Source organism: Protopterus annectens, chromosome 3.part0 (genome assembly GCF_019279795.1).
Source record: "Protopterus annectens isolate FY-2018-M chromosome 3.part0, PAN1.0, whole genome shotgun sequence".
NCBI classification, from domain to species: Eukaryota; Metazoa; Chordata; order Ceratodontiformes; family Protopteridae; genus Protopterus; species Protopterus annectens.
The window spans coordinates 920,907,901-920,932,161 of NC_056731.1; the positions used below are offsets into that span (position 1 = coordinate 920,907,901).

Genomic DNA, 24,261 nt, shown 5'->3' on the forward strand with positions numbered 1-24,261 from the left:
AGCAAGTCCATTTTGTAGGATAAGTTGTGATAATGACCCCTGGCCAGATGATGAAAAAGGGGGAACCAGTGTTGTGTGGGCCAAAAGGGAGTCACCAGCAAGATTCCTGGTTTGTCCCTTTGGCTCTTCAACAGAACATTTGGGATAGCCCAACAAATGATATGGCATCACACATGGGGAAAATGGATCTTGGAGTAAAACAGCATGACCTGTCTGTTCTGAATGAAGGCATAAAGGTGTATTTGAGGAATATATCATTTGTGGACTATGTCTAGGAAGACTTCTCTGTACAGTAACCATTCCTGCAGTTTTTCAATGCCTACTTACTTACAGAATCTGCAAGAACACTGTCCTCAGATGGAATGTAAACTGCTTGCAGGAACAGATTTGCTTTTACAGCTTTGTCCCAAGCCAAAAAGCCAGATTGCACAGTCAGTAGGATTTGCCCCCCCCCCCCAACTTGCTGATATACCATATGAGTATTGTGTTGTCCATGAAAATCCTAAGTTGCCCTGGATTCCACTGTGAGAAAAGACCAATGGAGTTCAAATGAGTGCTCTCCTCTCTTTTACATTAATGTCCTCCCTCCTTTGTTAGAGGATCCACTGACCCTGGACTGCCAAGGAGCCTTTCCATGCTCCCCAAACTACATCTGATGCCAAGGAGACTGCCCATGCTCACCAAACTAGATCTGATGCATCTGTGTAAAGTTTGTGAGTGGGAACAATTGGTTTGGAGTGGAGACCTGGATTCAGCCGGGCCTGAGAAATTCACCACTGTCATTTTTTCTTCAGAAAAGGAAGAAGGAAGCTCTGAGAACCCAATGAGTGACAATGTAGAGACCAAAGAGATTTCATGTACAAATGGATTTTTCCAATAGAAGACAGAAATAGTTGTTGCCATGTACCGCAAAGCCCTTAGAATTTCCCTTGCAGCAGAAGTGTGAAGAGGAAGAAGAGACTGAAAGTACATGAAGAAAATCTGAATCGTCTCTTCAGGAAGAAAGGCTACCATCTGGTGGATGTTCCAGTCTGCAACCCAAAAATAAATTCTGCTCTCAATATATTACTTCAGGAAACCAAGTAGTAAAACACAATTATTTTATTCTAGCGCATCGGTGTAACTACCTTCATGGAATAAAACACATACAAAAAAACACCTTTTTTATATATTCTTAATTTACATTCAATTAATCAATCAAATTAATTAATTATAATCATTCACTTAAACAAACATTTCCAGTTTAACTCATTGTTTAACCCCCTAGGTGTCAAAGTTTTATACTTTAAAAAATATATACTTTCTTTATAGATCCATTTTTGTTTTAATACATTCTCATTACTCTCAATACAGGAGAACTGGACAGGTGCATTGTGGGAAGGAAAAGTTTGAAGCATAGCTCTCAACCTCCTTTCTCCAAAATGAGGAACATTAGCCCTCATAATGTGCGACAAATGGGCAAAATGTGGAACACTTACTAATGACTTACTAACAACTTCAACTAGGAAGGTCATATGATGGCTAAAATTTGCTGGTTTTACTTATAAAAAAGTTATTTTAATGAATTAATATGATTCACATCTTTTTACCCATGGCTAGCAGTTAAAAAAAATTCCTAACAGTGAATGTGTGACCGACCCTTTCAATGTGGAACTTTGAGGAACATGCACTTTTTAAGACCCCAAGTGAGGTATGTTCCTCTTTATGAGGTACACTTGAGAGTCATGGTTTGAAGAGCTGGAGGCTGGAGCACTAGCTATGCCAGTAATAATCCATCAAGCATCTTGAAGATACAACAGTTAGATCAGATGCATGGAATGTGAAGGATAACAAACCCCACTCACCTGCTTTTGTAACTGCATGACTTTCTCATTTGTAGTCTGCGAATTTTGGCTAAGTTTCTTGAAGTTTTCCAACTGATCTTTTAATGTAGACACTGCAAGTAAAAAATTATATAATATCAGAGAAAAGCATCACAGCTGCACCTCTACTACGTTTAATACATTTTTAATACATTTCAGATGTCAAATCTATTACTACTACCAGGAACGTTAAAGACATGTCTCACCAGAGTTCGGTTTGGTAAGGTGCACAAACGCATTTTTTTTTTTACAGGATTTAAATATGTCCTGGTGAAGAATGCTCACACTGGTAGATGATTCTTATAAAGAATAACCTCAGAGCTGTGTCAATGAAGTACTTCTACACTTTCCCCGCATCATCAGCTGAACTGCATTGTCAATAATCTCTAAACATTTTGTAAGAAGGCTCCTTTAAGACAACAACCCATTGCCACTGCATCTGAAATAATTTATGAACTTTATTAAACAAGCCACTGCCACTGTAGACTGGCTGCCATGGATCATCATTACACTCATGCCAAGCCATGGCAGTCTGCTCACTTTTGAAGGGAAATCAGTTCATGTGTTATGATATAACCGACGACTTGATGTTATAACAACCTGGTTTCAAAGGAAAACTTCTGACTGCTATCAAAATGGGTGTATGCGAGTATTCATGAGAATAATACTATTCACAATGTTTATTTAAACAAAATTAAAAATAATTTACATAAACATTTAACAGCTACTGCATGTTAAACTGTATTTTTATGTATCTATTGTTTTAACTGTAAAATCAATAAAAAACAGGAAAACTGAAAAAAAAAGCTGGGTGCAGCCAGTAGCTAACAGTTTTAGAACTGTAACTGTGCATCCACTTGTACAATACTGTAGAAAATTAAATTTCTAGATGGCTATACGGGGGGGGGGGGGGGGTCATAAAAAAACAGCTTTGTTTTTTTTCTTGTAGGTATCATTCCATCCCAAATGATCATAGGTTTGCACTCCTGCTGGATTGATTTGAGCAGCATCTTCTGTGGCTGTGCAATCCAATCCGGGAGTGTCAGACCTTTCCACATTCTGAGCTGTAGTAGGCAGATGCTGGTCTGGTATCATGGGCATGGATCTTCCTGAGGGCTCTCATCGTCTGCTCTCCTTGCCAAGGTAGTTTCATACATAGTAAGAGCATTCTTCATTTCCCGTTTCCAGGCAATCTTATCTGAGGTGAGAGAATACTAGTTGTTCACGCTGATGGAGTGAGCACTTGGGTCACGCTTGCATATGTTCTTGTAACGCAATCTGGGTTGCCCTTTTGTCCTCTCTCCAGACTCCAGCTCTTGAAAAAGCAGATCTTTTGGTATTCAGCCATCTGGCATGTGCGAAATGTGACTCAACCAACGAATATGTCTCTGTTTCAGGAGAGTGAACATGGAGGTGGTGCCCATCTTCTCAAGCAATGTGCTGTCAGGGATCTTGTGATGCCATAAATTACCAAGTATGTACCTAAGCCACTGCTCCTGTTTTGAGCACAGAGTTCTTGTTTAACTAGCACACAGTAATGTGCTCAAAACACAGGCTGTGTAAACCTGCACCATGAAAAAACAGCTCTACGTAATAAAGACTTATTAACCAAATAAGTATTTGATTAAGAAAATCTATGCAAGCTCTAACTTAATAAAATAAAACTACTATGAATATGCTGCAGTTCTTTTAAATTTAATCAGTACATCTCATTGCAAAAAATGTACACCACGGAACATGCTATTTATGCCCAAATATGCTATGGCTATAAAGTACTCTCACTAATGTATACAAAATCTCAACCACTTTACTTATTTTTAATTAATTTGTGAATCCCTCCACCTGCTAACCTCGAGCATTTTATGGCCTCCCAATCTATTAACCAAAGGAGGGCAAAAGTGCTAGGCAGTAGGTTCCAAGTTATTTGCTGCTGAACGGAGGATTCTAATGATGTCCCACAAAGTTACAGTGCCTAAAGCATTCACCAGTGTGCCAATCAAAAAAAAGTCATGACCTCCCTCTCCCCACTACAAGAAAAAGGAGGGAGTTGCACACACTTGTGTGCATGGATGCGAGATGAGAGATGGCCAGAAGTTACAACTTGCCACCCTCCACTCAACTCTCAGATCCTTTAAAATATTAGCTGAACTTGGGTTCCAAATGTCATAGAAAGAGGCACTCTCTGCACCACCATGGCAGCAATCCATCTCTGATTGTTTCAGTACATGACTTTCAACACATGCCCCCCCCCCCCCTACACCTACAAAATAGAACAAAAGACTTTCATAAGTTAATTTTCCAGTACAGAAGCACAGGAAGGGTTCCAAGTGATGAAGGACACAGGACCAGGCACAAGTGCAAGTATCAGTGGCTAAGCAGACTCATGGCTGAAGGACAGTGACAGGTGGACTATGTCCCTGGGTAGGCAGCTCAAACAGAGAGGAACAGATTGAAACACAAAAACAAATGTAGTCCATGTACGGAATAAAGGATTTTCATTAGCTACTAATAATATGGTAATATGCATTACCAAGAGGAGTTTTTGTTATAAAAATTAAGAGTCATTTGTTTCATTCAAGGAAACTGATGCAATTATATTGACCGCAAATGTATGACGCATCACCGGTTACTTTAATATATCTTGACCAGATGCTTCCACTTCTGTGTACTGGAAGAAGGCATGTTATGAGAATAACCATATTATTACTATTTCTTAATACCCTGTCAGCAAGTTGCTTGGGAGATAACCCCCACCAGTTAAAAAAAAAATCATACACTCATCCAGCCATTCCCCCACCCCCTCGCTACTGGCCTGCATACCTTTCTCATTCGTCATTTCCACTACCTACACTCACCATACCCTTGTCAGCAAGCTGCTGTGCAGCAACCCCCCCCCCCACAAAAAAAATGATACCGATACCCTCCCCACCTGCCACTGGCCTGTGTGCTCTTACCATTGCACATGTTGAAGAATTTTGTATTCATTAGACCATTTTAACCATTTTCTGCCGAGATCCATCACAACTGTCCCTGTGCTCCCCATCCCCTGTCAGCAAGTGCTGTGGAGTAACAGCCTCTCCCCACTGCAAACCATCTTGTGGCCTCTAGGGGTGCCATGGTACAGTAATGTCATTAAGGCAGTATGTTGGCAAACTACTGTGCACTGAACCAGTACGCACAGTCTTGATACTTTGTGTTGCCAGATTGCCCATTTCCCCTCAGTGTGCATTTCTGTTGTTGAAAGACTCTGCTGTGACACTGGGCTACATTGTGCTAGCCTGCTGCCTGTCAATATGCATTGATGCAAATCTGTTCCCATTTTCTTCCTGATATCAACCCGTGAAATGGTCACGGCTTCTGATAGGGCAGGGTCTGGAAGGGCTACTGCTTTAGTGCAGGAGGGAATCAAAAATATTTATCCACTTCTTGTATCAGCACCACAGTGAGTGCCTTTTGGGGAGCTCCTATGAGGGCACTCAGTACAAGGTGGATGCCTGATACTACATTCTAAGGTAAGCAGTGCCAGTATCACTGCTACAATATGAGGAGGTGTCATCCTAACCTGCTCTACCGATGGGAAGAAGAGGTTAGGGAAATGAGTTCTACAGTACATACAAGCAACTATTACTGCTTAAATACAGATAGGCATTCTTCTACGGCTATACGCAAGCATTGATACTCATGGACACTTTTCTTCTCTTTTGTCTGTCTTACAGTACCTGGTAAGATAAAGGAAAATTAGCTGATATGCAATAAAAGACAAGTAAACCTGTCCCGGTATCACGGTACATATATGGAGTGAATGTTATATCTTCTTACCTCTGTCATTCGCTTCACTTTCCAGGCTTGCAGAGATGTAAATTACTTTTCAGTTTGCTTTGCTTTGTGTGTCATATGCCTAATAAATGCAAACAGCATTACTCAACTGTCCTTCCTACCACCAGGTATTCCCAACAGCATCACTTTGATGCACACTGGGCTTGCAGTGGTGTGCCACCACCACTATCACTAGTGTGAACATGTGATCTGGATCTGCTTGACTGGCAATGTTCCCCATCCATACCCCCTATTTTAAGGCACTACTCTCCCTGTGGTTCCCCATTACCCTATCAGGAAGTGATTTATGGAGCAATAAGATCCCCCACTGAAAAACACCTTTTTGCCTCGTTATTAAAACACTAGGTCCAGTCAGCCAGCCACTCCTTGCCTGTGTCAGATACACCTGGCAAACCACAGGCATGCCACTGAGTCTGTCAGGTGATACTTCAAGATGGCTGGCACATGTTAGGGTGTGGTATTACCACTGGGGTTAAGGTATCCATGTGGATTCCTTTTGAAATGCTGAGGTGAGATCTCCCCAGTGCTGTGCAAGTCAACATTTGGTAGGATGTCTGCAACCTGCTGCTAGACTCCTCTAAGCAAGGCACTACAAAGTTCAGGGGGTTGTGTTTGTCTAGCTATGCTACCCCTTGCAGTCACATGGCTTGTCATTACCATTCATGCAACATGTCATTGTCTTACAGAGGGGAAACTTGTTAGTTGGCCTATAATACCTGCCGTAGGGCGTGTACTGCCAACCACTTTAGCATACATATCTGATTTGCTTTTGCATTTGTTTTTCTGTTTACCATGGTCTAGCTTTTCTCATCTATTTTGTTTCCCTCCATTTACATTCATATTTTATATAGTATTGTCCACTGCAGTGGATGTGGTGGACCTGCCTTGCCAACACCTTCTGGGTCTCCAGTGGTCTCCAACCCTGCCTCTCTGCAAGACAATAAAGATTATCCAGTGTGAGGCAACCTTGAGACCTCACTGATGCCCTATGATGCTCTCCCTCTGGGTAGGGGATGTAGGCTTGCCCACTGGTGAGCGTCACCAGGGCAGACGGCTGTGTTTTTGGGTCATCAGGCAAAGGGTGGAAGGTATATTGACAGTCAAGGGGGTGGAAGGTATATTGACAGTCAAGGTGGACATGCAGCTGGACATGCACGCTGACAGGCTGCAATACTGCCTTGTGCATCTGGCAGAGATGAACAGATGCCTGGCCTGAGTGTGTCAACAATGGCTGGTTAAAGCGATGAGCGCTGTTCACAGAGGTGAATGACTTCAGGGTGGGTGCAGAGCTATGCAGCTGTCATTTTATCTTATCCCTCCATCATGGAACATTTCCCTGTCCTCATTTCATTTCCCTCCTCAGTTTGTAGTCCAACCCTCCTCATTATTAACTGTCTTCCCTTGTTTGTGTGTCTCTCTTCTATGTGATCCTTCCCACATTTATATCAGCATCTCCCCTGTCAGTCTTTGTCTTTTCTGTTAGTTTGTCTGACCCTGCAGCCATCCCTGTACCCTTTTTCTTATTCACACTTTCTCTGTGCCACTTCTCCTTTCTACCCTGCTTCATAATATTATAAAATGGGTACTTGTCCCACAAAATATGTATACCCTTGCTCCCTCAACCCAATGATCACGCTCTTTCCTTCTGTGTGCATCTCTGCTTGCTGTTCCTCCTTTCAGCATGCCCTACACATCCATTTCCTTCCCATTTAAAATATAAATTCTTCTGTGTAGCTCTTACCTGGGCTCTCAGTTGTGCCTACAGTGGTGCTCTGTTGCATTATATGCTACTGGCCCCACATGGTCACATCAACTGTCACGGAAGCACCTGCTCTATTCTCTCTAGTAAACTATTACACCATGCAACTTTGCTGCTGCTGCATAGTTAATCAGTACTTGTCCGCACTGTGCTATTTTTGACTGTACAGTTTTGCCCTTACAATCCTGGCCAAACAATTTTTTTTTTTGGAATCCTGGCTTGCACTTGTAACTAACATGATTAAGTGTACTCAGTCGCTAACTCACCCCTGTATTATTTTTTTTTTTTTTTTTTACTCCTGCAGTAGACCATTAGCTGATTCCTAGTGCCTCATTTCCATGTCTACCCACCCCTCCTGGTCTCCCTTGGAATAATTCTAGTAAGGGTTGGGAACAACAAGGAGATCAAAGTGTCCAAAGTCCATGTCATACTGCTGCCGGAAGTGTTCCCTAAACTTATCCCAACCCCACGTCTGCTACCATAACACCACCTGGGTGGGCCATGCAATAAGTGAACCGTGCTATTTTGCTCACTTCCACAAGGACCTGATAGCCACAAGTTGAGAAACCCACCCTCAGGTAGCACTTCATAGTTGCTTCCTCCTGCTCTGATAGGGAAATCTAACAGTGTTTTGTGCCTTATGCATGTTGCCCTCTCTCTTCCCTTGCCAGCACTAATCAAAGCCAGGTTGCCTGCATCACAAACAGGGGTTTACCTTTTTAAGCCATGCTGCTGTTCATCTCATTGCATTACTAGCATAAACTCTTGCACAGTCTAATAAGCTACAGCCCAACAAATTCAAGGGAGTGTAGCCAAAAATGCCAATATTAGTGTAAGGGTACTTGAAGAACACAAGAAAAACAAATATTACAACTTAAAATCAGAAACAAATATTAAGTCTTTTCAAGTGTCAACATGAATGCTAAAGTGTTGCTGAGCCTCATCAGTAGCCAAACATTTTAGAAACAAGAAATGTAAATTTTAATGGTAGGCAAGGACCAGGTGGTTCATTTAAGTCCGCCCTTTCCAAACCCGTTGGATAAGCTATGGATCTTGCAAAAAAAAAAAAAATAAAATAAAATTCACAGCTGTTAATGCAAGTGAGTAAATGCCCAGCTGTTGAAAGTAAATATTTCTATTAGTAGCTTTCCAATGAAAGTGGGTAGCTATATCATCATATACTGGATTTCACAAAGAATTATGCAGTCACCAGTGTCATCTTTTATGCTCATGTTAAAAAAGTGTAGTTTACCTACTGAAGAAATTATTAACACTTCGGAAGAACACATCTGAATTAACATGCATATCTTCATTTCTTGCTTAGATGCTTACAGTACTAATTCTTTCACATAACACCTGCTGAATGAGACTTCCAGGAGATTATAGGAGGTTACTAGGCCAACAGCACTAGAGCCTTTTTAAGCATGTTCTTTCACACTCCAATTTTCCCAAATATCAATGCCTAAGGACAAGGACAGTTTTGGTATATGCCTATGCATTCAGGCATCTACAAGCTGCCACACAGTCCATAAGGGACACAGGCAACAAGCTGGGGTGAATTTGCATTTCACATCCACTGGTCCAAACTGCATTGGAATAGGCTTAAGGAAGAAATCTGCTTCACATGAATGGGAAGTCTGCTCCAGAGAAGGGATAATCTCGGAGACACATACTTGTCTCTCCAACATGCTATTATTTGTGTCACAGATGAGGTTTAGATAATTAGATCAGGTAATTTTAGTGCTGTTTGTTTTGCAAATGTGTATCAGCTCCATCAGGGCTGAATTATGGAATGCCTTGTAGGCAGGCATAGATCTCCCCTCAGTAGTCTGTAGAAGACCAAGTACAAAGGACAGGGCTTTGAGGTGGTATGCATAGGTCATGTTACTTACACCCTGTATTCTTTTAGTAAGGAACCTCTGTGGCCGCTCCGGCTGTTGAAAATGCCTGGTTAAGTACATGGTGAGGGGTGCACTGTACTTGATTATTGGTCTAACAAGGGATGAGTATAGTCAGACTATGATCTCCTTTGATCTGGATGCCAAGCCCTTACTTCTAAGTTGTGCCATGTAGAAGGATTTTCTCTACACAGTGGACACATGGTAATCAAAGTTCAGGTTACTGTCAAACCTCAGTTCTCAAACCCATTACCACTTGGTCAACTCTTAGGGGGTGTTATCACTGTTGTAATCTGCAGCAAATCTGGTCAGGCAAAGGCACTCTACCTTTGCCTTGACTTCAGAGAAGTATATTTTAAACAGAAGTCCCAGTATTGAGTCTTGTGGGACACCACTAGTAACAGGCCTCCAGGCAGAAGTGGATTTCTCCACCCTAACTCCATGTGTCCTATCTGTGGAATCATTTCGCCATCAACTGGTTGACATTGGGATTTAAACCTACATTTGTGAGTGTCTAACACTCAATGAGGTATTGTATCAAATGCCTTGAAAAGGGCAAGGTAGGCAGTATGCACAGTTTTGCCCTTGTCCATGCCTCTAAGTCCACCAGGTTCACCAGACATGTCCTGCCCTTGACAAAATCAAACTGCTATAGGTCCAATGTTTGAAGATTTCCTGTGTCTTTACTAGGTCCATAAAAATTCTATCTATGGCCTTGCATATTGTAGTTCCCTGGTTCTGTTCATACTCCCTCTTTGTGTAGAGGGATGACCACTGCAATCCTCCCATTACCTAGAGACAAAGCCTGGCTGAACAGAGATTCTAGTAGGCCTGACAGGTTGTGCTTCACGCTATTTAGCAGGCATCTTGGAATATTATCAGGATCCATAAATTCATTGTATTTGCTTTGGGCAGTGCAGTGAGGACATGTTCTTTACTGATAGATGGAAGAGAAATGAAGAGGGTATTTCCTGGGTGAGGGGACAAATGTAGCTTAATTTCTCAGTCAGCAAATTTGCTATATCCTTCGGTTTGTTATGGGGAGTTCCATTTACTATAGGTTTGGCACACTGTTCGGTATACTACCCTTAAGGTTGCCTGCATAACTGAAAAAAATCCTTATTGTTATCCTTAGCCTGGGAGAATATTTTTGCTTCAAAGTTGGCTTTGGTGGACTTAATTAGCCCCCCCCCCCGAGTTGCTTGTTGAGACTAATGAGAGAATTTTTTTACCTACTAGACACAGCCCTTCCAATTTTTTTTCCTTCTCTGTTTTTTTTTTCTCCAAACATCTTTACTAAATTTTCACATATGACAAAGGCAATCTTACACTTATATCAATGAAAAAAGTACAAAATGATACCACTTTAGTTGCACAGTTTACATCAGACACCACTAAAACAACTGTAGTTGCAAACATTATACATCACTTATAAATCATCCAGTCATTGTCAGTTAAGTATTATATGGCTCATTCAAATCCTGCCTCTTAAACCTTGCTCCTGGTCTGCATATATTGCGCCCACAATTCCCATTTTTCCTATGCAGTTTGCTCCTTCCCTTTTCTAAAGATCCCAAATTCCAGTTGTTTTATCTCTGTTACTATATTCACTACTTCTAGTAAAGTTGGTCTAGACTTTGATTTCCATTTTCTAGTAATTGTTTTTTTGGCAGTCACTATAAGTAGACCCAGCAAGGCTTTACTATGTCTAGGCAATTACGATTCTGTACTATAGCTCAAAAAATCATCTCCCCAGTCAGACCAATCTGCTCACCCAGCATCTCCGACAGAGCGGTCTGCAGGGAATCCCTAAATCTGCCAGCTCATTACACTCCCAAAAAATATGGTCCCAGCTTTCTTGCCCATCACACCTCTGACATTTGCTATGTGCCTGAGGAAAAATTCTTTGGAGTCCACTTTTGGTATAACAATGACTATGTAAACACTTCCAGGTAAAGATCCTAAACCTTCTAGACTTCCAAATGAAAGATAAAAAGTAAAAAATGCACCAAGATAACACACAGCAAAACGTTTAATCACAGCAAAGTACAAAGTGGTAAGCACTTTCACAACCGAAGTTGCTTCATCAGACACCACAGTAAAAAATGCACAGGTTTAAATAGAGATTCTAAAATGCCAATTAATCAATAAAATCATACAGTGATTAAGTAGCAGTGAAAAACAATTAAGCCTCATGCTCAAACTAAAAAAAGCATTGCTTAAAAACATTGCGTAAAAACATTGCGTAAAAACATTGTACAAAAAGAAATCAAATACTATACACGAGAAAGCACTTAAAAAAACTTCTAGACTTCGTTGTATATTTGGGAGAGATATATATATCACCCATTGACTCTTTGTGAATTGCTTAATTAGTCTCTCTTCCCAATCCTTTCTAAGCTTCTCTGATTGATTCTTATAATTATCATGCAATATTTTATATGCTTTACTAATTATTCCTTTTTTAACAGCAGCTTCTGTTCCAGATTCTATTAAAAACTCTATCAGTGCAGGTCTTTCATTTAGGAGCCCCTTATTTCTTTCTCTTCGCCTATACTGTGATATCAATCCTTGATAGGGAAGGCAATCTCTAACCTGTAGTCCAAATAAATTCTTGGCCTCTTCCCATTCTATAACCTTTCCCTTCCTAGTAAAGTACAGTTGTGTACCTACCATAAATGTAGATGTTCGAGTGTATTCACTGTTGCAGTCATTACTCTTGGGTTATCCTGCTGGCAGGCAACCCTCAGTCGGCCAGAATTCCAAAGTCTAGGTCCGGTGTCGGTTGCTGTCTCCTCTTCCCTGACGTCAGTGCGCCAGGGGAATAAAAGATGCAGTCGACACCATTTTCTTCAGTTTTTCTTGCCCCAGATGTCAGGTGCCCCCAAATTGGTAGGCTGAAAAATTTGCCAATAAGTATGCATGCACAAAAATAAACATTTCCTTCATCTACAAGTAAATACACCACATAGGTTGTATAAGATAGAGAAGTACAGATAAGTCCCAGCAAAGAAAAGGGGGATGGTGGGTGGGTAACCTGGACTGCAACAGTGAATACACTCGAACATCTACATTTATGGTAGGTACACAACTGTACTATGTTCATCGTGTTTCACTGTTGCCGTCATTACTCTTGGGTTGAATCCTAAAGCTGAGGATGGGTGGCTGGGCTAAATAGGGTTAGGAGAGGCTATGAGGTCCTGCAGAACTGCAGTGGCAAAGCCTGCTCTGGACTTAAAGAGGTAAGTGGTAGTGCTTTGTGAAGGTGTGCACTGAACTCCAGGTTGCAGCCTCTAAGATATCTTTGGTTGGTACTCCTCTGAGGAAGGCTGCTGAAGTGGCTGCTGCTCTGGTGGAATGAGGCCTAATGCCCTTAGGCACTGATTTGCCATGTTGAGAATAGCAGAAACGGATGCAATGGCCTATCCATTTAGAAATAGTCTGTTTTGAGATAGCCTTTCCTTGTGATCCTGCAGCATATGACATTAAAAGTTGCTCAGTCTTTCTGAAAGCTTTAGTTCTGTCCAAGTAGAAGCATAACTGCCTGTGTATGCCCAAAGAATGCAGAATTTTTCCCCCCTTGTTCTGTGGATTTGGATAAAAGGTAGGAAGATGAATGGTTTGGTTGAGGGCCACACTGGACACCACCTTAGGCATAAATGTAGGGTTTGTCCTCAGAGAAACCCTGTCTGGATGAAAAATGATGAAAGGTTCCACAGCCATGAGTGCTTGCAACTCCGAGACTCGCCTTGCAGAGGTTATTGCTAGGGGCAGAGCTGTTTTCCAGGATAAGAATTTTATATCTGCTGTTGATGCTGGCTCAAAAGGAGGCAGTGTGAGTTTTTCCAAAACATAATTGAGGTCCCAGGCCGGAATTGGTGCTCTCCTTGGAGGCCTAATTGTTTTTGGCCCCTCTGAGGTACTGCCTTATTAAAGGATGAGAAAAGATAGGTGGTTCCGTATTGTAATGGGCTGAAATGGCAGAGGCATGAATCTTAATTGATGAGAAAGAAAGGCCTTTGTTCAGCATCTCAGTTAGGTATTGTAAAATCTGAGGGATATTTGGTACACACGTGTCAATGCCTTGTTCCTGGTTCCAAGCACAGAATCTCTTCCATTTTTCTGCATAAGATTTTCTGGTACTGGGCCTCCTGGCCTCCAAGAAAACATCCATAACAGCTTTTGAAAGAGGAGTGTTCTGAATGGCTACATTATCCGCCATGCTGCCAGATTTAAGGTCCTGAGTTGGCTGTGCAGGATCTGATTGTTTTGTTGGGTCAGCAAGTGAGAAGTTTGAGGCAATATCCATGCTGGACCTTGAGATAAGCTCTTTAGGATTGGATACCAGTGCCGGCGAGGCCAGTCTCATGCAATCGATATCATTTTTGGCTTCTCTTGTCTGACCTTTAGGAGTACCCTGGGAAGGAGAGGCAGTGGAGGAAAGGCATATACTGTTAGATTTTTCCAGCTGAAGGATAGGGCGTCCACTTTCCATGCTTGCATGTGATAAATCCTTGTGCAAAATCTCTGCAATTGGCAGTTGTGAGGGGAGGCAAATAGATCTATGTCTGGGCATCCCCATTTCCTTATTATCATGCTGAAGACTTGTGGACTCAGTTTCCATTCGTGGGGATCCATGAGGTTTCTGCTTAGTTCGTCTGCCAGAGTATTTGTTTTTCCTGGCAGGAATTGTGCTTGCAGGTGAACTTGTAAAGTCAATGCTGTGCCCCATAAGGTCATTGCTTGTCTGCAGAGGGGGTAGGAGTGTGTACCTCCCTGCTTGTTTATGTACCACATGACCGTAGATTTGTCTGTCTTTATCAGTAACTGTCCTGGATGAAGCAGGTCCTTGAAAGCTGTCAGGGCATTTTGAACAGCTAGCATCTCTTTTTGATTGATGTGAAGATGCATCTGGTTTGCAGGCCATGTGCCCTGAATACATTTTCCTGCCATATGGGCCCCCCATGCATAATCTGATGCATCCGTTGTCAGTGTCTGTCTGGCTGTGGGTAAACTGAATGGCAGACCCTTGTTGTGGTGACAGGCTTCTGCCCACCATCGAAACTCCTGTTGCAGGCAGGGAATGAGTGCAATTACTGTCTCCAGGCTGTGGCAATGCTGAGTCCAAACACTTTTTAGATACCATTGTAGTTTCCTCATATGTAGTCTGGCACATGGAATTAGTAGAATGCAGGATGCCATGAAACCTAAGGCCTGCAGGATTTTCCTTGCAGATAAGTGCGTTTGTGTTGCCAATTTCTTGAAGTAAACAGTCAGTTAATTTTGTTTGTCTGGCATGAGATAAACCATCTGGGCAGTTGTATTTAAGCTTGCACCCAGGAATATTATCTCTTGAGAGGGCACTAGTTTTTATTTATTTTCATTTACTGTGTACCCTAGGCCAATTAGCAATCTTTTTACAAACGCCAGCTGCTTTAAAAGAATGTCTTTGTTCTCTGCTTGAATTAGGCAGTCATCCAAGTAGGGATATATTTGAATTCCTTTTTGTCTGCAAAACGCAATTACTTGTGCCAGGCATTTTGTGAAGACCCTGGGCGCAGTAGATAAGCCAAAGGGCAGTGCAGAGAATTGGTAATGCATTGAGCCAGCTATGAATCTGAGGTATCTTCTGCAAGACTGTCTGATTGGGACATGCAGGTATGCCTCTTTTAGGTCCAAAGTTACGAGCCAAGCCTTCTTGCCCAGCATGGGTAGTAGCTGCTGTAGAGTCAACATTTTGAATTTTGGAACTTCCAGAAACGTATTTCGTATAGACAGGTCCAGTATTTGGTCTCCAGGTTTTGTCCTTTCTGGGTACTAGGAAAAGTCTGGAGTAAAATCCTTGCCCCTGCTCTTGTTATGGTACTTGCTGAATGGCCCTCATGTCCATGAGGGCTGTAATTTGTTTTTGTGCCTCTGCCCATTGATTGTGTGGCAGGTCTGGCATACCTTTTGACCTTGGAAGTGTGTGAAAATGGAACCTGTAGCCTTGGGACACTATGTTCAGGACCCATTTGTCTTGGGTAACCATTTGCCAATTTGATGAAAAAAGTGCTAATTTTCCCCCTAAGGGGGCTGCCAAAAGAAAAGTGCTTGGATCTGGTAAATGAAAGTCATTGGGACTGTTTCCAGTAAGGCTGTGATTTGTCTTCGCTTTTGGAGGTAGGAGCACCCCATTGTTTAGGCCTGTATGAGCCTTGGGTCTGAGATCTGCCTCAGGGATGCCTGTATCTGCCTCTTTGTGGTCTATCTAACACTGGAAAGGACCAATTTTTAGAAGGCCAGTTCCTGCTAAACCTGGGTGGCTGTACCTGTAAGAAGTCCTTGACTGTCTGCATGGATTTTGCTTTATCCTCTATTTTTTCAACACCTCTTCTGCTTTAGTTGTTGTTGTGTCTTTCGTCTTTTAACGGTTAGGGGTCGCCACAGCGGAACTCCGGTCCGCTAATGATTCGTAGTTGATTTTTACGCGCTGAGTTATCAGCCCTGAGACACAACCTTCAACGAAGGTACGCCCATTTACGCATGTCTCCACGTAGAAGACGCTGTAGCTGAGAATTGAACAGGACAGCGTCCGACTGTGAAGCGACAATGCTACCGCAGCACCACCACCGCGGGTACCTCTTCTGCTTTAGTACCAAACAAAATATCATGCTGTAATGGTGCATCTAATAATTTTGCTTTAACATGATCAGGCAGATTCTGTTCCTTTAACCAAGCATGCCTTCTAATAACAGAACCTGTAACAGTGGCCCTGCAAGAGGCCTCCAGTGAATCATAACCACATTGCAAAGTATGCCATCCCACTTGTTCAGCTGCATGCAATAAATCCTGCAATTCCTTGGTCTCTGAACATTCAAGTATTTGTCAACAATTTCTGTTTAAACAGTGACATTAAATATTGCTGATATTTAAGCATATGAAACTGACAATTTAAAGCCCTTACAGCCAGGGTAGCTGAAGTGTAGACTTTTTTCCATCTGTCTAGAGCCCTAGAGAATCCCTATCAGAGGGACAGGGTTTTTTGCAGTGGAAGCTTTAACCCCCCCCCCCCCCCCCCTTGGGACCCTGAGATATAATTTCTGGGTCAGCAGCAGGGTTTTTATATAGGAATTTATGTGAATCCGGGACCCTGTAGTATCTGTCTGGCTTAGCAGGTGCAGGGCGTAAAGAGTCAGGGGAAAGGCCGGACTCTGAAAATACATCATCTACAATGTCTAAAACAGGTGGAATAGCAAGGGGTCTGTGCTGAGGAAGTAAAAGAAAGTCTCTAAGCCTTTTCTTAGATTCAGAATAATCTTGGCTTCCCCAGTAGAAATGCTCCCTCATGGTATGCAGGGTCTCCCCAAAAGAATAATCCTCAGGAAGAGAGGCTGAAGGAATGGATTCTTCAGCATCAGAATCCTCATAGGGAAGCATGGAGTAATCCTGTTCAGAAGACAAATCAGAGGAAATAGAAACCTGATCAGAAGAATCATACTCTGTCTCTAGCCTAGGCCTCTTATCAGGAGGGGGATGGGAGCCCCTGATTAAAGTAATTAGGTCTTTGGCCATTCTGAGCATCTGTTTTTTAGGCATGGAAGTCTGAGAAGGAGAATGCTGTACTTGTTTCTTTGTCTTTAGAGCTGCTTTAGTCTTTGAAGCTGAAGATGGCTTAATATATAGTTGTGTAGGTCTGAAGACATGCTCAGAAGCAGATACCTGCTCAGCGGCTCCGGACCCATCTGAGGGAATGACTTCTGAGTGTCCAATACCTTGAGTATCCAGAGGCCCAGTCGGCTCCACGTGGGAATCGGAAGTGGCCTGTGGCTCTGAGGTAGTGGGCGCCAGGGGCTGCGAAAGCACCTCACTGAGAACCAGCGAACTGGCGACTGGCCTAGCAGAGGCCTCGTCGTCGGTTTTGGACCTCGGATGCCTATCCTTATCCTTGTCCTTGCGTTTTTTGTAAACTCCGGTTGTCGGCTGGTCCAACGGCATTATATAATTAAATCTCCAGCCAAAGTAATGAAATGCAAAATTGAACAGACACTTAATAGTGTGTTGGTTAAATCTAGCACAAAACCAACAGCTAGCAATGTTGTGATCAGGGCCTAGGCAAGGAATACAGTAAGAGTGAAAATCCTTATGAGGTATTTGCTTCCCACAAGAAATACAATTGTTAACTTTTTCTGACATCGGTCTGAAGCAAGAAACAAGTTTCCCCAACGGGGTACTTAGCTTTAATGAAGACTTTGGTTCTGGAATTCGGATTTGAAAATCTCAGGAGTCGGCCAACCGGCACTTGCGAACTGCTTTTGCTTCGGGCAGCACGCGGCAAGAAAGACTGAAGAAAATGGTGTCGGCTGCATCTTTTGTTCCCCTGGCGCACTGACGTCAGGGAAGAGGTGACCGCAACCGACGCCAGACCTAGACTTTGGAATTCTGGCCGACCGAGGGTAGCCTGCCTGCCTGACTGCAACAGTGAAACATGATGAACATCTTGCTCCTAATACCTTGGTTCCTTTGTCAGCTTTCTCCAATACATTCCAGCCCGCTCTTGCCTATTATCTGTATTCCACAGTCATCAAAAGCCCTTCCAATTTTTGGATACGATTTTCTTTCTTTTGTTGTATAATTTATTTACACTAAGGGGGGTCCACCAAAGGGGCTTGTTTTAGGAGTTTGTCCTAAGTTTATTTTGGTTTGGTACTGCTGCTTCTTCCTTTTCTTTAAGCACTTTTGTTGAATTATTAGTTAAACATATGCAAGCATATAACAGGAAATATTAACAAATATACATCACATATCTTTTTTCTTTGTAATTATCTGCAGTCCAACATTACAAAAATAAATGAATAAATTTGCTCTTTTCCTTTTCTAAAGAACCCTCTAAGTTAATTTGTTTCACTTTTACAGTATTAAATACTTCAAATATAGTTGATTTTGACTTTGATTTCCATTTCCTAGTTACTGCTTTTTTGGCAGCCAACATTAATTAATTAAACTTCATAAGGCTTTACTATGTCTAGTCATTTTAGATCCTGTGTCCTAGCTCAAAAAACACATCCTTAGTTGTACATTAGCTCACCCAATATTTCTGACAGAGTACTCTGCAGTGAGTTTTATTTTTAAAATCTGCCGACATTACACTCCTAAAACACACATTCCCAGTTATCAATTTCTTCCCCATTACATCTGTAACATTTGCTGTCTACCTGAGGAAAAATTATTTTAAGTCTGCTTGGGGCATAAAAATATCTATGTAAACACTTCTGAACAAAGACCATAAACCTTCTGGACTTCGCTGCATACTTGGAACCCATACATGTGTCCTCCCCACTTTTCTACTGTAAACTGCTTTTTTAGTTTCTTTTCCCAGTCTTTTATAAACTCATTTGATTCTTATAGTTATGCAATATTTATACAGTCTACTAATTATCCCTTTTTTACCAGCAGCTTCAGTTCTAGACTTGACTAAAAACCTCACCAGAGAAGATCTTTCACTTAAAATTCTCCTATCCCTTTCTCTTTGCTTATACTCTGACTTCAATACCTGGTAGGGAAGGCAGCCTCTAACCTGCAGTCCAAACACCTTCTTGGTCTTATCCCACTCCATTACTTCTCCCTCTCTAGTTATTTGCTCCCAATATCTTGATTCCTTTGCCAGTTTTCTCCAGTAAATTCCAGCCCCCTCTTACCTATTTTCTGTACCCCTACTTGCAACCATTCCTACTGGAAAAGTACAGTTGTGTACTCTTACCATACATGTAGATGTTCAAGTGTTTTCACTTGCAGTCCTGACTTATGGGATTTTCTGCTTCGGAAGTCCTAGGTCAGCCCGTCTACCAGAGTAAAAAACTCCCTCCTCCCTGAGGTGGCAGATGCCCTACCCTGACATCACAATGGTTGGGTATAAAGGGAGCCAGCCTATACCATGAAATCAGTTTTTTCTTGCCCCCTAGAAGGCAGGAGTCCCATAGATGAATCCTAAGCAAAGGACCAAGTTATAGGAAGGGGACCTGCTGGGCATCCCTACAGAGGGTCCTCTGGAACTGGGGGGACAGAGAAAAGGCTGTTATTGTAAGGAGAATAAGGGGGATGGAGGGAAAGAAGACTGCAGCAGTGAATACACTGGAACATCAACATTTATGGTAAATGTACACGACTGTACTATGTTCTTAATGCTTCATTGTTGCAGTCCTGACTTAAGGGATGATTCCCACAGCTGAGATGAGGGTGGAAGGTGTCTTAATGGGAAGAGTGGATGCTCTGAAAGTGGGCAGTGGCAAATCCTGCTCTGGACTTGGAGAAAGCTGACAGGTAGTAGCGCTTGGTAAAGTTATGCACCAATGACCAAGAAGCTGCTTCCAAAATGTCTTTGGTAGATACTCTCCTCAGGAAAGCAATAGAGGTAGAAGTGGCACTAGTTGAGTGGGTCTTAACAGATTCATTTTTTTTTTTTTTTTTGCTGTGGTAGATGCAACAAAAGGAAATACAGCGGGAGATCCACTTGGAGATAGTTTGCTTGAAGAATGGTTTTCCTTCACAGCCCAAGGTGAAGGAAACAAACAGTTGTTCTGATTTTTTGAAAGCTTCAGTTATGTCAAGGTAGTAGTGAAGTTGCCTGTGTACATCCAAGGAGTGAAGGATTCTTTCTCCTTGATTTTGTGGCTTAGGGAAAAAGGTAGGCAAGTGTATGGCTTGGTTCAGGGCAGTGTCCGTGACCACCTTGGGAATAAAGGAAGGATTAGTTCTGAGTGAAACTCTGTCTGGATGGAAGACCAGAAAGGGTTCTACTGTCATGAGGACTTGTAACTCAGAGACCGTCCTAGCTGAGGTGATACCCTGTAAAAGGGCAATCTTCCTGGTCAAGAATTTTATATCAGCTGAAGCAGCCAGTACAAAGGTGGGGGGAGGAGGAGGTCAATTTTTCTAGGACAAAGTTGAGGTCTCAAGGAGGGGTGGGCTGCCTCTCTGACATACAGCACTCCCCTAAAGAACTGTTTCATTAGTGGGTGGGAAAAGATAGGAGGAAGAGTAGAAATGTGGACTGAAATGGCAGAAGCTTGACTCTTAATGGATGAGAAGGATAGGCTTTTGTCCACCAAGACAGCCAGGTATTCCAAAATGGATGACATGCTGGTTGAAGCCTTGTTGTTAACACCAAACAAAGAATATCTTCCACTTGCCAGAGCATGTTTTCCTAGTACTGGATGTCTTCTAGACTATCTGAAGACATTAAGCACCAGACTACGCAGGGACTGCTCATGGTAGAATTCTGATGAATTATCCAGGCAGAGACACTGAGAATCTGCAGGTTGGGGTGCACAAACTCTCCCTTTGCCCGAGTCAACAGATCCACTCCCTGGGTAACTGCCAAGGTTTTTCTTTGGTCAAGCTCAGTAGCAGGGGGTGCCAGTGCTGACTGGTCCAGTCTGGAGCTAATCAGGATGACCCTTGATCCTTCTTCCCTGATTTTTAGAAGGACCTTCGGAAGGAGAGGCAGGGGAGGAAATGCATAAAGAAATAGGTGGCTTCAGAGAAAGGAGAAGGCATCTGTTCTCCACGCTGTGTGAAGTTTGCTCCTGGAACAGAATCTTTTTAATTAAGCGTTTTCATTGGTGGCAGAGAGGTCTATTTGAGGGACACACATTTCTTGACTATGCTGAGAAATGTTTCCGGATGCAGCTGCCATTCATGTGGATCCATTATGTGTCTGCCGAGGTTGTCTGTTAGAGTGTTCTGAGCCCCAGGAAGGTACTGAGCCATCAGATGCATGCAACCCCATAGCATTGACCATTTCCCAGGTCTGCATTGCCAGCTGGCAAACAGGGTAGGAGCGGATGCCCCCTTGTTTATGTACCACATGACTGTTCTGTTGTCTGTTCTGACAAGTAGAAACCCTGGTGTCCAGTGATCCTTGAAGGCCACCATGCCCTTCCGTATTGCCATCAATCCCTTCCAGTTTACGTGTATGAGTCTGAACTGCTCTTTCCATTTGCCCTGGGATAGGAGGTGTTGGAAATGGGCTCCCCAGGCTGTGTCTGATGCATCTGTGGTTAAGGTTTGGCCCTAAGGGATGACTCTGAAGGGGAAACCCTGGTTCTGTGCACACACTCGTGCCACCATGCCAACTCCTACTTGAGCAGATCTCGAGGCAGTGAATTAGGTGAATTTCTGTCTCCAGAGACTGAGTGCTGGCATCACAGATTCTTGAGGTACCACTGAAGCTTCCTCAGGTGTAGCCCCGTCAGAGGGATCTTTAGTATACAGGATGCCATGTAGCCCAGTTCTCTGAGGAATTCCTTGGCTGAGAGGCATTATCTCTGTGTAATGTCCTGGAAGTATTGGTTTAAGAAGAAAGCCTTGTCTGGGGGAAGGAAGGCCTTCTCGAGGGAAGAATCCAACAGAGCCCCCAGTAAAACTACTCTAGTGGAGGGTTTGTGCTGGATTTGCTGAAGTTTACAGTGAACCCTAGGGAAGCGAGGAGGGTCTGAGTGAAGGCCAGATCCTTGAGTAGCTTGGATTGACTTGTGGCCTGAATGAGGCAGTCATCCAGATAAGGGTAAATTTGGATGCCTTTTGCTCTGTAGAAGGCAATCACAGGAGCCAGACATTTGGTGAAGACCCCGGGAGCAGTAGACAAGCCAAAGGGAAGTGCAGAGCAATGAAAGTGACTTCTGCAAGATTCTTCTACACAGATGTGCAAGTAGACATCTTTCAGGTTTAAGGTGACCATCAGAGCCTGAGGTGTGATCATGAGAAGAAGCTTTTGAAGAACTTTGGACTAAGAGGGACTGATTGAGGATGGACAGATCCAGGAGAGGGCACCAACAGCCTTCTTTCTTGTGGACCAGAAATAGCCTTGAGTAAAACCCTTTTCTTATCAGGTGGTGTACTATTGATTCCACAGAGCCCTGAGAGCACAGGTTGTGAATCTGAGAAATGGCCTCTGCCCTTCGGTTTTGTGGCACATCGGGGTAGCCTAAAAATCTTAATGGTTCTTTGAAAATGAGCTTGTAGCCATTTGAGATTACCTCCAGAACCCACTTGTCAGAGGTGATGAGGGCCCAGTTTTCCTTGAATAGGGAAAATCTTCCTCCTATCATGTCCAGGATTGGGGGTTGAGGGGGGGTGAGGAATTGGGAGAGGGATGTGTCATTGCTGATCTCTGCTACGGTCCTGTAGCCTAGCAGAGATCTGCAATGACACATCCCTCTCCCAACCCCCCACCTCCCTCAACCCCCAACCCTGGACATGATAGCAAGGGGGGTGGGGGTTGCGAGAGGGATGTGTAATTGCGGATCTCTGCTAGGGCCCTGTAGCCTAGACTTCCCTGGCCTGGGTATTCCAGAGAACTACTGACTTGATCTCTGATTGCTATTGCTTCCTATGAGGCCTTTCCCTTTGGGTTTTTCTCTGACTGGGTTTTTGATTCAGAGGAAAAGGACCAATGCTTAGTGAGAAAATTCCTACTGAACTTAGGAGACTGGGACTTGAAGGAAGTCTTTGACCATTTGCCTGGATTTTGCTTTATCCTCCACCTTTTTTAACACAGCCTCAGACTTTGGTCCAAAAAGGAAGTCTTTATCCTGGGGTGCATCTAGTAGTTTAGATTTGACATGCTCTGGTAATGTCCGTTTCCTAAGCCAAGCAAGCCTTCTGATGAGTGAGCCACAGACAGCAGTTCAGGAAGATGCCTCTAGGGCATCAAATCTGCAGTGCAAGGAGTACCGAGGAAGAAATAGCCAGGTAATTGTCATGATTAGGTTGTATAAGCCCTAGGGCTGATAACCTGGAACTAACCTATGAACTTAGCTACCCGGGAAACGGAATGGCAGAGATCCAGCAATTCCTTGGAGATATTCTTGTCCTTCAAGGAGGAAATCTTTTTCTTCAGTTTTTTTCCAAGATACTCTGCTGGTATTTTATCATATGCAACTGGCAATTGAGGGCCCTCATGGCTAGGGTAGATGAAGTGCAAATCTTCTTCCCAAACCTGTCAGTGACCTTGCTTTCTTTCTCCACAGGTAATGGGTTTTTAGAAGTACTAGCCCTAACTACTTTGGGGCCTGGGGTGACAACCTCTGGGTCGGCAAAGGGGTTCTTAAAAAGGAATTTATTTGAGTCAAGTAAAACCTGCCTAGTTCACGAGGAGATGGGGGAAGGGAGTCTGGACTGAGAGAGGATTCCATAAACACATCTTCTACCACTTCCAAAACAGGAGGGATACCCAAGGATTTGTGTTGAGGGAGATCAAGGGACTCTCTGGCCCTCTTTTTTGCTTAGGAGTACTCCTGTGCCTGCCACTGGAAAAACTTTCTCATGGCATGCAGCGTCTCCCCAAATATAATGTCCTCAGGGGTTGAAGCAGAAGGCAACACCTCTTCTGAATCAGAATCCTCAAAGAAGGTAAGGAAGGGTTCATCTTCAAGGACACAGTCCTCCTGATCAGAATCGTCATCTTAATCATGGCATTCTGAAAAAGTTTTAGGTGTAGGGTCTCTCTCCCTTTTTCCTGAAGATTCAGGGGGAGTTTGCCTGTCTCTGAGCAAAGAAATAAAGTCCTCAGCCAATCTGATGAACTCCTGCTGATAACCTGTGGGGCAGCAGCCATTAGGCCAAGGCACAGTACCTGAGGTCGAGCTCTTTTTTTAGGTGTAGCTTTTCCCTTGGGCATGTGCACGTCCGCTACTCTGATGCCAGTGTTTTTGAAAGAAATACCCGATGTTGGTGAATGCCCCAAAGGGACGTTGTCAGTTGGGGATTATTCTCCAGAAGTAGAGGTCTACTTAGCAACTCCTGACCTGACCGATGAACTGAATGCCAAGGCCTGAGCTGAAGCTGAGGGACCTGACAGCATGTCAGACTCTGGAATAGTCTCAACAGAAGCCTTTGCCACCATCTTGCTCGCAAAAGAGGGCTG

At 43.2% G+C, this 24,261-nt stretch overlaps 1 protein-coding gene across 1 annotated transcript in view; it reads right to left on the reverse strand.

Moving 5' to 3' along the window:
- ROCK1 (Rho associated coiled-coil containing protein kinase 1) overlaps positions 1 to 24,261 on the reverse strand; it is a 4,526,103-nt gene that overhangs the window by 1,970,054 nt on the left and 2,531,788 nt on the right. The window contains exon 14 of the mRNA XM_044065727.1: positions 1,845 to 1,936. Within this exon, the coding sequence (XP_043921662.1) occupies positions 1,845 to 1,936 (92 nt within the window). The remainder of the gene's footprint in view (positions 1 to 1,844; positions 1,937 to 24,261) is intronic.